Consider the following 15,405-nt stretch of genomic DNA (forward strand, 5'->3'; position numbering starts at 1 on the left):
TTACACAGACTCCAGAAGGCCTTAGAGCGTGGCTTGACAGCAGGACAATTTATATAGTGAAGCGTCTTAAGTGATGTTCCCCAGAATCTGATTGGGAAATAAATGGTAATATGCTCACTCCATTCTTGTTTAGCTGCCAGACGTGACAGTCATTCCTTCTCGGAGTATAAAGTGATGTCTGCATTGCCAGGCACAGCAGGCTACTAATGTTCTATGGAAAGCAAAGTTTCTGAATTCCATTAACTGGATCTGATTTTATTAATTTCTTTTGTTTTTCTAGTGCATTGGTAATAACTTAAACTGCATCCTAATAGTTCAAGGTTTTGATACGCGTTGTGAGAATCCAAAGAAAAATGCGTAAGCAATGTAATAAGAATCAGTCCAAAGACCAAGAAGTAGGAATAGGAGTAATATTTCAACTCTAATGAAAAAAGAACATGGTAGAGCTTTGCTAATAAGTTGTACATAGGTGTTCCATATTAATGGAAGAAAAACTGAAAGCTCACACCGAGCACATAGGTATTATGGTTATTTTACAAGATGTCAGGTTAACAAAGAAGATTTCAGTACTTTGAATAGTTAAAATGAATGTAAATATGGTACTTTTAATTTCTAATAGTATACAGTACAATGATCGTATAACTAATACGAATAGCTAAAAGTAAGTAAAAAAGCTTTCTCTCCTTAAGAAAATACGCTTTCCATACAGCATAATTTAGGAGTCTGATTCCCATTCATTATGTTGTCAGAGTAAATGGCTCAGGCACTAAAATGTTTAAATCAGTTATAGGAAAGATTTTTTAAACATTGTTTTAATCTCTAGGCATTTAGAAGCTAAATATTTAAGCAGCCACTAGACCTAATGTTTCAATTTTTAACTACCATTAAACATCAAAAGACAAAATTACAAACTCCAGTCATAAACTTGAGCTTGTGATGCATCCTAAATTCAACTCGGCTGTGTTGAAGTTTCTATACAAATAATCAGCACACAATGTATTTAGGTATCTCATAAAAGGTAGGCGATACGGAAAAAAAAAGTTTCATGTAGTTCTAAGGAAATGTATTTAAATAGGGAAAATAACAAAGGGTAAAAAGTAGGCTTGTTATGATTATGAAGTAGTCATCCAAAACACTCAACAGTATCAGCATTATAGTATGTCTGTCTCCATTATTAGTGTATTCGGTTTTCATTTCTCATCTCTTTTTCTCCCCCCAGCAACATGGAAATAAGGAAATGTTCCTGTCTCAGATGAGCTACAATTTAAATCCAAGCCAATAAAACCCAAGAAATTCAAACTTTACTATTCAGTAAAAATGTCCATGTCAAGAAAAAATTGCAATAAAATATTGGATATGATTTTAAAATGATTTTTAAATATCTGCTGTAAAATAACTTGTAAGGAAACTAATTGAATTCCCAGATGAGCGAAATGGGGGACGTGACTAATTGCTGTGCTAGACTGAATAAATCTCTTCTACGTACAGTGGGGTGGGGAGACTGTACAAGTTGGGTGACTTGCTTGGGCAGTGTCACCTGCATCGTCCTGGTGCTGGTGTGATTTACCTCCCTTTTACTGGCTCCTACCTTTCTTGAAGATGATTAGAGTGAATAGTGAATGAAAGTTTATTAGTCATGAGAGACAAACTGTCAAAAGTCGTTATGGGACCAGAGACGTCACCTTGAGGCACATGAGGCTCCGTAGTGGTGGAGCCGGGGGCTTCTTGCCATGTCTGGGTAAGTGGAAGAGGTAGAAAATTACTTGATTCCTTGAGATGATGAAGGACACAGGAGCAAGAAGGTAAATGAGCTCTTTTCGGTGAGTAAAAAGAGGAGCAGACAAGTTCATTTGTTTAGGTTGGAAGGTACGTCCAGTGAGGTGGTGTTAGAATGTGTGTTAATGACGATGAACCAGAGAAACCCAGTTTGACTTTAGTTCTCAGCGTGAGTTGGCAGAAAGTCCATTTGTTAGAAAAGAAACATCTTTTTACTTGCAAGCTGAGCGAATTTAGTTTGGACATAATTGAGAAACAATGATTATAAAATCTCACAGTGCCTTTTTTTTTTTTTACAATCACTATTCACAGAAAAATGTGCTCAAAGCTAAAAGAAATTTTTGCCTAAGCTGTGAACATAGTTTTTTCACACTTCTTTGGCAAGAATTCCCTCCAATTTCTCAAACCCTGGGGAAAAAAACAGAGATGGGCATCTGGGCTGTGATCCTAGAGGTGTGTTTTCTGTCAGCTACTATGAGTAATCAAGTGAGATATTAACTTCAGGTGTGTAAAGTTAGGGATGAAATTTAAATTAAAAAATAAACGCTCTCATGAATTTCCATACACCGTGCATGCTACTCCCCCAACTGTATGTATTCATAATTTTACAGTATGTTTTATGGAGGTATTACTTGGTCCTGGGACAGTGAATTACAAGTCGGATGGTGGGAGCCTGCGTCTGCTCACACTCACCTCGGGCTGGAAGCGCTGGCAGGAATCCCCACGGGGCTCAGCTCCCACCTTACTTAGCAGACGACCTGATTTAAAATAAATTTATATGCAGTCTCAGCACCTGTTTCTTCCTTGAGAAGCAGTATATTTTCCACGTATCTCTTTAAAATAAGAGTATTCCTGGTGCTTGAGTTTTTATTGGGGGATATTGTTTAATTAGTTTTTTGGTTTTTTGCAAGTATGTTCAAATTGTTTCATGTGAAATACACTGATGTGCTCTTTTGTAATTGCGGCTACAATGTTTGCAATGTTACAGAAAAGATTGCAGGTTTTTTAGCTAAAAAGATAAATTAGTCCATATTGCCAGGGATTTATATTTCTAATTTTCAAAGGCAAGTTTTTGTAGCCAGAACTGCTTCTCTTTTAAGCTGCCGCTATGAAAGAGAGTCCCAGAACTTATTTCACAGAAACTATAAAGTCATTCAAGGCAATGAAAGATCTTGCTTTTTTAACCTTTCAAAAAGTCACTCAGTTGAGCAGTCAGGCTGTATTATTCTATATCTTGTCTAACATGAGGAAACAGTCCCAAAAGAAAGATATCCCAAATTAACGCCACACTTCGTTAAATAGAGACATTCTTGGTTTTCACCAAGCTAATTTGATCCAGTTCAGTTAACTCATTTTTTTTTGTGCGGGGATCACAAAAGGCAGCCATGAATGAAGCGAGTTCATCATGTGTTTGACACATCAGTGTGAAACTCAAAGGCGACCGTGAGGGAGGGTTCCTGCCTTTGGCTTTTCAGACAATACCCAGTGAAAGGGGCCCCTCATTCAAAACTGGGCTCCAGCAAACTGGGCAGGCTGCTGCGGGTCACTGTTACAAACAGGTATAATGGGAATTAGCCAGAACTTGATTCATCAGACACCTCTCGAGTTCTGGTTGTGACTGTTAGTGTAATCCAATCTTTATCTAATATGCTCAGCCCAGCAGATGGTCCACGGGACTTCTGTATGAGCAAAAGACTGCCTGCTTTGGAAATAAAAAATACTGTGCAGAATAAAATATTAATGTAAAAAAAAAAAGACAAAATACAGAAAAAAAGGTTTTTACCCTTAATGTAGTATACGTTTGTAAGTAATGTCCCTTCCACTTTTATCCCGTGAGATACATGGCTTATAAATTCAGATATCAAAGAGTGATGGACAGTCACAAAATACGTTTTGTACCTTAAGCTACCTTTAAATATAAAAAAAAAGTAAACATATTTTTGTAACTTTTTGCATTATTCTCAGCCAACAAACGCCACCCTTGACACCCAGTACATGCCGTCTCACTAAATAGTGGATTCTGTGATGTGAAAGGATGATGTCTGCTACGATGCTACCAAGTAAATGTTACTTGAGCTGTATCCAAATTCTGAACAGATTTTCAGAGAGTTAGTTTTCTTTCCAAACTGGCTGTACTAAGTACATAAGAATGTAACAGCACTAATTTTTGAGGATATTTGCTAATAATTACGTCAAGTTGAGGGACCAGTGGAGCATTTCTTAGGCCTGACACTCTGACAATGGCTGCTTTTATCAATATCAACTGCACTTCTGCAGTGGAAGAAGAAAAAAAAATCTCAACAAAATCATGAAGTAGCTTTGCTTTCTGGATATGTGGGATAATCGCGAGGTTTATAAAATAATAGATTATTTACTCAAATTTAAGTACGACACAAACGTTGCGGACAGAAATGGCTTTTCAGCCCTCTCTTAAGCTGCTGATCTCACTGGAATTTGTAAAGGACCTTTTTTTTCTAGCAGCTGCTGTGAAAGCTGGGAATATATGTTAGTTTGTGGGGCTTTGTTGTTCTTTAACAATCTCATTCCTGGAACATGTTTCCAGAATATTTTATTTCAAGTATCTCTTTTTGCTTAGAAGCTCAAGGTAAGTCTAGAGATAAGAGAGCAGCTAGTGGAGCCCAATCCATAATACCCTTTATTGCATTTGTTAATTAATTACTCAAATTTTATGACAGAAAGAATATGAAAAATACAAAAAATTGTGAACAAAAAATAGTGATGATTTCTATTAACTTTCAACATTTTCTTATTTTTCATAAATTCAACAAATCAAGAAATCATATTAAACATTTTATAGTTATGTACCTAATTCATTAGTGTCTTCTAGGAGCAGATGCTTTGGTCAGATAAATATGCACTTTTAATATTTGGCGTTTTGTTTTTTTCCTACAGTTTTAATATGAAACCTTCTGGCATTGAGGACCTCAGGAAAACAGTGGTGAGTTACACAGTGTCATGGAAAGCCATCGGTACATGTCAGCTAAGTGATGCTTCACACAATATAAGCTATTATTTTTGTTTAGCCTCTTACAAGGAAACATTGAGGGGTTTTTGTTTTTCTTTTGAGATATCCAGAAAATCTAATGGGAAAATTACAGGCTTAATATAAATTTAGAAATAAAGAAGAGCTTTGCGCTCAATGTGATGTTGTAGAGAAAAAGGGGAGAATGAGATCTTTGTACAGAAAGTAAAAAAAACCCTGTTGCTTTGGGGTATTTCAGATGACTCTAGAGGAGTGATAGTCAGGTGAGGAGTTCTGCATCGCACAGGGATGTGTTGGTTGATCTAACAGGAGTTTCCTATCACGACAGTCAAAATGAAAGTAATGAACTGGTTCATGACAGGATTAAGAACGTAAATAAATTAGCAGCCTCTCAGAAAACACTACAAATAGAAATACTAGAAGTTATTATTCGAAATATTCTTTTTGACTCTAAAAATACCTAGAATAAATTGTGTACTAAGACAGAAAACCCCCACATATTTCCTGTGCAGTGTCTTTGTTTGAAGGAAAATGTGGTCTTACTAGAATTCGTTCTGTGAATAGATGAAATCTTTAAAAGGGGGTTTGTTTTCAATCTTTAAAATATATAGAAAACAATTTTCACAAGCAAATATGACTTTGTACTGTTTGGTTTTTGCTGGTTTATGTAAATGACTTGTAATAACATTTGATGTTATTGTAAATGCCCAAGTTTTTATAATGTAAGTAACTGGTGGGAGATGTCAGAGTATATGAAGGCTGCCTTTGATCAGATAGTAAACTGAATTCTACCAGGCGGTTACTTAATCTCTGACAAAAAGCGACATCAAAAAATTGATTTAACTTAGCAGCTATTGTCTGTAATGTAACCATAATTACAGTTTCTGTGTGCTTGCAAATGTACTACCGCAAATCATGTAATTTATTGCTGGTAAAAGCATCGGTTTAATTCTTTTAAGAAATAAGATTTGAATTGTTTTATTTAAAGGATTTAAAGGTGATAAAAGAAATCCTTGATGATTTTTCTTTTGGAATACCAGCTATCCTAAATGTCAGTTGTAGGATTATGAGGTGGTGCTCATTTAATACAAAATACAAATTAGGAGGAGGAGGAACTATATCTCAGTGATAGTTTTGAATGAAACCATGTGAATATATTTTTTTTAATATTCAAGATTGCTTTCTGAGGTATTTGAAGTAATTTATTCTTAGGTTCTGCAATAATAACCCTCACTGAGTTATTATATTTCTTCCTTGTGCATCACATTTAGTAATTATGTTTGTATGTCTTCTGCTCTGGTGCCAACACCTGTCTCTGAAAGCAGCATTTAAATGGGAGCAGTAGCCAGTTGAAAGGGCAGTGTGAGCTCTTTAAGGCCTAATTAAGAACCGAAGGGAAGATGAATAAGTAGGACAAAAGATGTGAAAGTAGCTTAGATGATATTCCCAGAGCAGAATTCCTCATTAGAACAATAAAGAGATGATCAGAGATTGCCAGGCCTTCATTTTATCTGACTGCATTTCCTCTGGCTGTCAGCGTGTACCCCAATAGGATTTTGTAGCTGAGACAATCATTCTTTGCATAGCTTATTATTTAGAATCTTTTTTTCTTAATAATTCATTATAAGATTAATGTTTTGTATGAAAATTTTAGTATCTGGTTTTGCGAAGATATAATTGGTCCTTATACATTTAAGTATCACTTATTTGCTCAAACTGAACATTTAAAATCTTCAGAACTTTAATGATATTTATTTTTAAGTACTCACAACCTTTAACTAGAATTTTGTGTAATTAATGTGACAGGTTATTCCCGCCCAAGATCTATATAGAGCATGCGTATGGCAAAACATCTTTAAAGCATATGTGCGACAAACAATTTTCCAGTAAACTTTATATAATAATTAAACACATTCATTGGATCTTAATTCCTGTTCCTTTGCCATACTAGAAAATTAGGAAGACCCTATATTTTAGACATGGAATTGTTAATGTTGTCTTTTCCAACATGTACAAAAATTTAGTACCATAAACAGAAAATTTTACTTCTTTCTTGTAGAACAAAATGTGCTAACAATATAATGACCACAAAGTGAAGTTACTTTCTCTTCTATGCTTGCTGGAAATCAATTACTAACCAATTTATAAATTTCATCACATTAGGCATTTTAATGAAGTGGGAGTTATTGATCACTTTCGATATTGTAACTTGATACTACAGTTTAAAATACTGGATGCGTGTACATAAACGTGACATTAAATATCTCAAGTGTAGTGAGAAACCCTTAAAAGCACATATTTTCAAGATCTACTGTTAGCATATAATTGATGGAGAGAGGCTGATTGATCTGCCATACGTCACCCTTTTTGCAGTTCCCCATCACTTTTAAATAGGTTTATTTGAAAACTTCAGCCACCTGCATATTTTAATGATTCGATGTATGCCAACGTGTGAATACAGAGCTGTACGGAAAGAAAAGGAATGAAGCAGGAAAAGGAATGAGTTTGACTTTGTTCTGTGATGTGCTTCCTTGCTGTGCAAGCTTCAGCATTTTTAACGACAGGTTTCTACTGTAAACAAAAGATATTTTGTGTTATTCTGCCCTATTAGAGGTGCAGGATTTGAGAGGTTAGATTATTTTACTTAGAGGCTCCGTATCTTTTAAATGTCTCCACTTCCGAATCAGCTAAAACTTACTGCTTTGCATGTCTAACAGTGCTAATACTTTTATAAACCAACTCTCACAATCTTTTTCTCCGTTGTACATTTCCAAATGTAATCTGGTTCGTTAAGGTGACAGCTTCTTGACATAGAATAAGACAGTCAAGTTTATAGTGTTTTGAATCTCATGTTGCCCTTTGTTAAGGTGACTAATTTGTCCATCTCTGTTAATACCTGCGCTTATCAAGTCATCAGAAATCATTACAGAAACAATTCTGGTTTACCTGCTGCTTCATTCTAGGCCCCTCTTGCTTTAAAGCAAGCACGCAAGATCTTTTAGTCGTACATATTTCCGTCCCAAGTGCTCTGGTGCAAATAAGGTGCAGCCTTTAACTTCACCTGAAATTTAAAATTGCAAATTTTATTATAAGATTCAGAAACCAAGGCCCAGAGAACCACTGATGACTAAAACCAGAATACGAAAGACAGATGAGGGCTGATGTCATTTAAAGCTAAGTAAATGTTTTGCCATGGTATGCTCAAAGGGCAAGAGCTCAGGAAATTTACAGTAGGACTTGAATTCTCAGGGCTTTCTCTTGTTCTGCTATAATTAAAGTTACTACATAGTTTCCCAAAGCGGACCTGCTAACTGTTCTTGTGGTTACTGCTCGTATGGTCATTAACTGTGTATACATCTCTCTGAGAACAGTATTTTTTTTCGGAGATGACAGTGTGGGAAACTTATTTTAAGCTGAGCACCCTGTCTCCAGTTGTCAAGAGACTTTGCTTCTGTCAAGAGGTGCACATGAGAAACATGAAAAGTGATAACCCACCGACTTGCTCAGAACGCTGAACTATTTAATAACATCTGGTGTTTTTTTTAAACTTACCTGTAGGATGGAAATCCTTTCGACGCTGCTGCAGGATACCGTAACCTTACGTACGAAGAGGTTTTGCAGGAGCTGGTGAAGCATAAAGAGCAACTTAAGAAGAAGGACACTCATATTCGGGAGCTTGAGGATTACATTGATAATCTTCTTGTACGAGTGATGGAAGAAACACCCAGTATTCTCAGAGTGCCATATGAACCTTCTCGAAAAGCTGGCAAATTTTCCAAAAGTTAAGACACTGATGCTTGATGGTACTTCCTGCTGAATACATTAGTGGAAGGAATTCACACTTCAACATTTTGACTTCTCTTCATTCCTTTTCTCCTAAGAAATTCCAGGAATCGGGGGAGAACAGGACTATGGTGTGGCGGTATTTTTGTTTGTTTTTTACTCCAAACACTAGCAGAGACTGCCAAAAGTAATATTCTGTTAGATTACCTAAATATTTTTTTTTTCTTTTTGAAAACACCTTTAGGTACAGAATACTTACAGCAGAGTAAATAATACACATTAAATATGTCCATGCAGTTTATATAGTAGCTTAGTGTTCACCATGTGGCAGTTTCAGCTGGGAAGCCCGTGCCGTTATGAATGTTTTCTTGAATGATTATTGGTATTACGCAAACATATCAGTTCTGATATTACAGCATGCCATCGAGACCACTGTTTTCAAGCCAGTGCAGTACGCTTTACTAGACCTAAGTGTGCTTTGTCGCAATGGAATGTAGTTTGTTCTACACATATTAGAGGAAAACAGTGATGCACAATCTTTGCAAAGTAAATGCTGTATTCTGTACGATGTGCTTTTTGTATAACAATGTGAAAAATACCTTGCTCTGTTGGTAATGGCACATGCTGGAATCAGTTATTTTACACTTAAATGCTGAATTTTGTGAATAATGACTGAACTTTGGTATTGAGCTCATGACATAAGGTTGTTTTGAGGATCTTTTTGTATGAAGTTATTGCATGCCTTTTTATATGTTAAAGTACTTTAAGCAGTGTTAACAGAATGGGAAGTAGGACTGGAGAAAAGTATGGAATAAATATAAATACTTTGTTCAGTCACAGTCTGCTACAGTGAAAAGTAGGAGGCATGAACAGACTGACTTAAATAGATACAGTAATTCAGGAAATGGAGAACTGACTCAATTTAAGGTTGAGTTTTACATTATATATATGTCTTAAGTTTTTTGAATCTTATGACAACAAAGTATATGCCTTTAGAGATAGACTATGTTGCTTAAACACATATAGAGTACTTAGAAAGGCTTTTCATCAAAAAAAAAATCTGTATTTGTTGTAAGGACTTCTAAAAGTCAGTTTTCATTGAGGCAAATGAAAGAAGAATGTAGTAAATGTCTTCCTGATCATTTAATAATTGTTTGTAAAATGACATATGAGAAAGGTGTCAATTATTCAACAAATCGGCAAAATACAGTGATGAACAAATAATAGGCAAGTAGTGTAGAAGAATAATCCTCACAATGTTAACATAAATAGATTTTAAGTTTAATTTCTTTCATAAGAGTCTCATTTGGATAGTATGTTGCTGCAAAACGGTAAGATGATATTAAAAAAAAGGTACAGAGAATATTTTTGATTTGGATTTATAAAACCCGACTGTCTTCTCCTCCTCCTCTTCTTTTTCTACACCTGATCTGTTTTTCTTCTTACAGCACCATGAAATGGCTGTTGCTGAGGAGGAAAACAAGTTTGGAATTAAATTCAAATTTGTTGTTGTTGTTGTAAAAGATCTAAATACGTTTTCATTTTTAAAACTGTGAAAATTAGTAATATCTTGAATAATGTTCTGGAAAAGATTAAAACGTTCTATCTGAATGCTTTTGACAATGTTAGTATTGTGTGACAGTACAGAATTATTCTTGTTAAAAATATTTCTTTGCACAGTTGCTCTCAGATTTAGTTTACACCTCTTTCTTTCTTTCTCCTCTCTCTTTCTCCTCTCTCTTTCTCCTCTTTCTTTCTCCTCTCTTTCTCCTTTTTATAATATTTCGCTCTTTTTTTAGGAGCTACCTCCAATCCCCCTAGTGCGATGTCCCTAAAATTTGTGCAGTTTGAGTGTTCCAGACCCAAACCAGGGATCCCTTAGCGTAGATCATTGTGCCTGGATGGAGCCTGAGTGATTCAAGCCCTTCTTCATCTTAGCGCTCTGCATTTCGATGTTCCTCGCCCAGAAACGGGCCCACTTCACCAAGTTGTCTTCTTCTGACAACCTAAGGATTTACCAAGTTTGGTACCTCGTAACCCACATGAATGTTCTTTTGACCCACTTGAGATCTAAATGACTGTAAATTTGTTGTAATATATTCAAAGTGCCAAAGGTTATGTCCTAAGTTATGGTACGTTTACTGTTGGAAGTTAAGTTTTGCACTCAGATTTTCATTTCCTAATTACACCAAGATGTATTTCAGTTACTCAGTATTTCCATAGAAGTTCTTAAACATTTTCAAATGTTTGGCCGAAGCAAGTCGTTTTCTCGTATTGTTAATGAGGAAGTGTTGTGCAATTGTTTTGAATTCCACAGTCATTTTCAAACTAACTGGTATGAGACCATCTGCAGCATCTACGATGATTAAATCACACACACCAATGGGGTTTAACAAGTAAACTAACCAGAGAACACGCTCCAATGACTTCTCACTTGCAAGCCAACTTATAATTATTAAAATGAAACTCTACTATATTTAGCACCTCTGAAATCACTTCTTTTAGAATGTAAATGTAGAGTATCAAACTGCATAATTGACTAAAAGCAGATCATTTGACATATTTGCATACCAAGAATGATAAGCAGATTAAAGGTAGCGAAAAGATCAATTTTTGTGCATTAATGAAGAAATTTAGTGAAGCTTTGAATGTGCTATCTAGTCTTTATCTGATCTGTAAGTGCATAAAAGCACCTTTTGTTTCTAACAGTTTATCAAGAAAGAGGGGAGAATGACAAATGCAATTTAGGAAAAGGTAAAGTTACTAAGAGATGCAGAATGGGATATTTACAACTATAAAGATATTTTCATGGAGTTCTTATAGCTAAAGATACAGGCTGGTTTTGGAGCAATTCTGGGAAGATTACATGCACAGCATTTTCTGCTTATAAAGAAAATTTTAATGTTTTTCTATATTTTGAGATTATTTTTGAAAAGCATCTTCACTCCACATGTATTTTTGAAACATGTAGCTTTTGATTGAAAACATTTCATACGGAGTAATTTATATGTTGAAAACAAAAGAAAGTTCTGTTTCTCCCATAGGATAGAATTGTAAACTTTCTTGCAGGTCATTTTAAAACTATAACTTGCCAGTAATGATCAGTCTTTCTTGCCCTTTAAAATGTAGGGATGAAAATTTTTGACATCTCCACGTTATTTTGATTTTTTTTTTTAATCTTGAAAATAAGCATACGAGTTCATCCATGCACGCACCATACTTTGAAGTTATCCTTTGAAATACATCCTCTGCTCATAGCCATGTACTTTACTTTAAAGAACAAATATTAAGGCCATACTTTAATGTTGTAAGTAACAAATTTAAACTTTCTGGCATTCAAGAAGAATGTTTAGTATTTATATATGTTACCTCTTGCTGCTGTATTTTACATTTAGCTTGCTTTTCTCCCTAGGTGATACATAACTACATTTATTGCTGTTGGCTCTGTATCAAGAATTATTTGTAATTTTCCAGCTGTCAAACTGTTGCCTTGAATTTAGAAAGGTTTTGTGATTTGGGGACCTAATGAATCTCATGCCCATTAGGTACTAGTCTGCATTTCTTTCTGTATGGGATGTCCTTTCTGAGATGCATCTTAAAACAAACAGAACTGCTGTCTTAATGTATTTACTGCTGCACTGGAGGTTTATTTACACTTCCAGCTTTCAAGAAGAATTATTGTCGTACATCAAGTATGTAAAGTAAGCTCATAGGCTTTTGCTCTTTCTGTATCCGTTACTGTTGTAGATATGATGGAGGCATTAGCTGTGGGCTTTTAAAATGGTGATTTTTAAAGCATGTTGACTAACTTCTTCTCTTTGAAGTACATGGTGAAGGATTATAGCGCTGCTGTGTTGATGATGCTAGATTTAAAGGTCTGTCAGCACTTCTCGTATGAAACCCTATTTTCAGGGATTTATAACTTTTAAATGTAGTTACAATCGCTGGAAGTATTTAATATGCAATAGGTAGCACTTTAATCTGTTTATGAAGGGTTTTGAGAATTGTTTCTGTTGAAAAAGTCATGGTGGGCATTTGCTTTATCTTTCATAATTTGTACATTGAAGAAACCACTGTGTGTTACTACCGGTAGAGCCATTCCTGGTCATCTTAGAAGCTTCCAGAAGTCTTGTATTACAATGTGCTATAAAAAGCTGAAGATCCAGGTTATATAGGAAGTCTGTAAAAGTAGGAACATTACTTATAACTTACAGGTTGATTTTTGTCTCGTGCAATCAATGGTAGTTTGTCTACGTTTAATAATGGTACAGAATCACAACTATATGCACATGTGAGAACTAGAAACTTAGAATGCATGAAAAACTTTATTTTTGTTTCATTATTGCAACTTCAGCGCCTTTAATTTGATTAAAATGTTATCTTAATATTTTCATTTCTGTTCATTAAATAAATATTGCATGTCTGACACTAATAAAGCACCACAATGCACTACCACAGTATTTCTGGAGTTGTGATGTTCATCTGTGTTACGCAAAGCCTGTGACTCCTCAGCTCCACTGAAGTGTTTGTGAGAACCGCTCTGTTAAGATTCTCAGACCACAAAGAGGTCTTTCCTTAAGGACAATTCTAAATGAATATCCCAGCTGTTTGCAGGGTAGCCATTAAGGGAAATCTCTTCAGTAGGGTCCAAAACTTATAATTAGTGAAAAAAAATGGCATGTCCTTAATGTGCTAATATGTATTTCTTTTTTATATGACAGCTGCCGTCTCTTTGAATGCACCATTCCTCTGGTTCTGTGGTTGTGTAAGTCTTACGAGATGTTTGGCTCTGCAGGCCAGAATGGTGCTCAGCGTGAGGACAAACACTGCGCAAGTTTTGATATGGAAAGCACGATGCATGTTTCTCTTCCTACTTGGGAGAATAAAACCCAGCCAGAATGAGAGAAAACTGGAGCCTCCTCCACACCTGCCGGCCCCATGGGTATTTTTTCAATGCTCCCACAAGCTTTTCAAAAAAATGCCTTTGCCTGTCTTTTCCTCACGGCAGCAAGACAGCAAAGCCTGTCCCCTCGCAACAGTAGGTTTTCTGGATGCTGAGGAGATACGAAGAGTGGTCCAGGAGAAGAACATTGCGAGAAGTTCACCCAGTTACCTGAGGAGGTTTGAATTTCCCTGGGGTGCGATTCCTTTCCTTGCAGTTCGCTGGCTCTGTGACCAGGTCCTACGTCCACTGTGGACTCGATATGAGGCTTAGAAAGGGTTCTTCTCTTTGAGGTAACCATGAAACATGGTGGTTATGGGAAACCAGTCAATTTTTGAGTAGTACATGTATCTAAACATGCTTTGCTAGTGGGTTTCCATCAGCTGTTTCACTCCACGTCTCTCACTTTGCAACTGGGTAAGTAGGTGAGGAATGAGGACAGAGGAGGAAGGCAGGTTTCTGAAAGCAGCACGCTGCATATTAAACACCAGTTTCCATCTGTAATTCACATCTGGTAACTTTAATCTCAGTCCCTGTGCGCATTTGAAAATGGAGCCAGTGTGATTTCCCTACCTCAGAGGCATAATGTTTGTTAGTTGGTACCAACTGTAATTCTGTTGACAGTGTAGGAGCCCGGCTTGATTAAATAGCTCCCAGTTTCCCCAGCATGGAGTTGGTTTTTGAGTTTTCATTATTTAGCATCTCAACCCCCTAATCAAGGTTTTCAAGGATATTTAAAATGTAGTTTAGCAGTTAAAGAGCTATTGAAACTTTTAGATGTAACCTAGAAGGATCATTAAGGACAATTCTCTCTCCTGTTACATTCATTAAAGTTAATTCTTTATGGAATCATACAGAGTAAAAATCAGGATTTCATTTCCACATTTTAAGTTGTTTATTCTGTTTTTATGGGAGCGTTGTGCAAGCTGTGGCTGCGGCTCACTTGGGATACGTTGCCCTTTGGTGCAACGCTGGGCGCATTAGTAAAGCTATAAATAATGATGATGAAAAACAAATCCCGTCTCTTATTCTGCATTAATAAATTAACTGTTGGATTATTTTCTTGGATTATTTTGCAATAGTACCATTTTATGAGAGAGAGGAATAAGACTATCTGCTAAAAAGAGCTGTTTTCTCTTGTCTGTACTACTATTGAGTGATGATGATAGGAGGCTGCCACACTAAGTACAGCCCAGTTTGCAAACCATGTGGCATTGTCTGTGTAATGTTTATAAAATATCAGTATATTCAATGCTGGAAGCCAGTGGCTATTACATAGAGATGATTGCAATGTATTTGTAATGTGTTTTTACAGCCTTTAGCACATAGATCAGCCTTTGATAAATGGATGGTGATTTGGGACAGAAAAGCATCCTCCGTGGCTAAATACTGACCTGTTTGTACTTTAAGCAGTTTAAAAAGGTTTTGGGGACATGCAGCATTTAAATGAAGCCAAATATTAAAAAGGGGGAAGACTTCCTGGGATGGTGTTTTGTTTCAGACCTAATAGTATTTAGAGGGAGTGAGTAAACGCAGCATTTGGGGTGATTCCACTGTAGGGATCCAAAAAAAAACCCAACAGAAAGTTAATAGGACTCAGATTCTGATTTTAAGGGATTTATTTGCCCAGGATGTGCTGGGTTGTTTTTGTAGTAGGAGTTAACACAGCATCCCTCCCTGGTAGGATCAGGGTCAGGCTGAAACCCCCCCAAAAAGTGGGAGTTTATGAGCAGGATTGGTTCTCGAGGTGTTGGGGGGGTGGCAGGTGTGGGGCAGAAGCCCAGGGCTTAGGCAGGTGTCACCTCTGCTTTTCGAGTCCCTCTGGCGTTGTAGTGTTAACTTTGGGGATTAAATGAACCCCTTTCCTAGAGAAGTTAGGAAGCATCTGAGGAAATCTGGT

The 15,405-nt window shown here is 36.3% G+C and overlaps 1 protein-coding gene across 2 annotated transcripts in view; it reads left to right on the forward strand.

The window, feature by feature from the left end:
• Nucleotides 1-12,982, forward strand: part of RAB11FIP2 (RAB11 family interacting protein 2) — a 33,553-nt gene extending 20,571 nt beyond the window's left edge. The window contains exons 4-5 of one of the 2 annotated variants that reach the window (XM_065639415.1): nt 4,690-4,735; nt 8,339-12,982. In XM_065639415.1, the coding sequence (XP_065495487.1) occupies nt 4,690-4,735; nt 8,339-8,566 (274 nt within the window). In that variant the 3' untranslated portion in view covers nt 8,567-12,982. Of the gene's footprint in view, nt 1-4,689; nt 4,767-8,338 lie in introns of both variants that reach the window. The other variant, XM_065639416.1, reaches the window with a different exon arrangement.
• Nucleotides 12,983-15,405: the final 2,423 nt, after the last annotated feature.

Source organism: Caloenas nicobarica, chromosome 7, assembly GCF_036013445.1.
Source record: "Caloenas nicobarica isolate bCalNic1 chromosome 7, bCalNic1.hap1, whole genome shotgun sequence".
Lineage (NCBI taxonomy): Eukaryota > Metazoa > Chordata > Aves > Columbiformes > Columbidae > Caloenas > Caloenas nicobarica.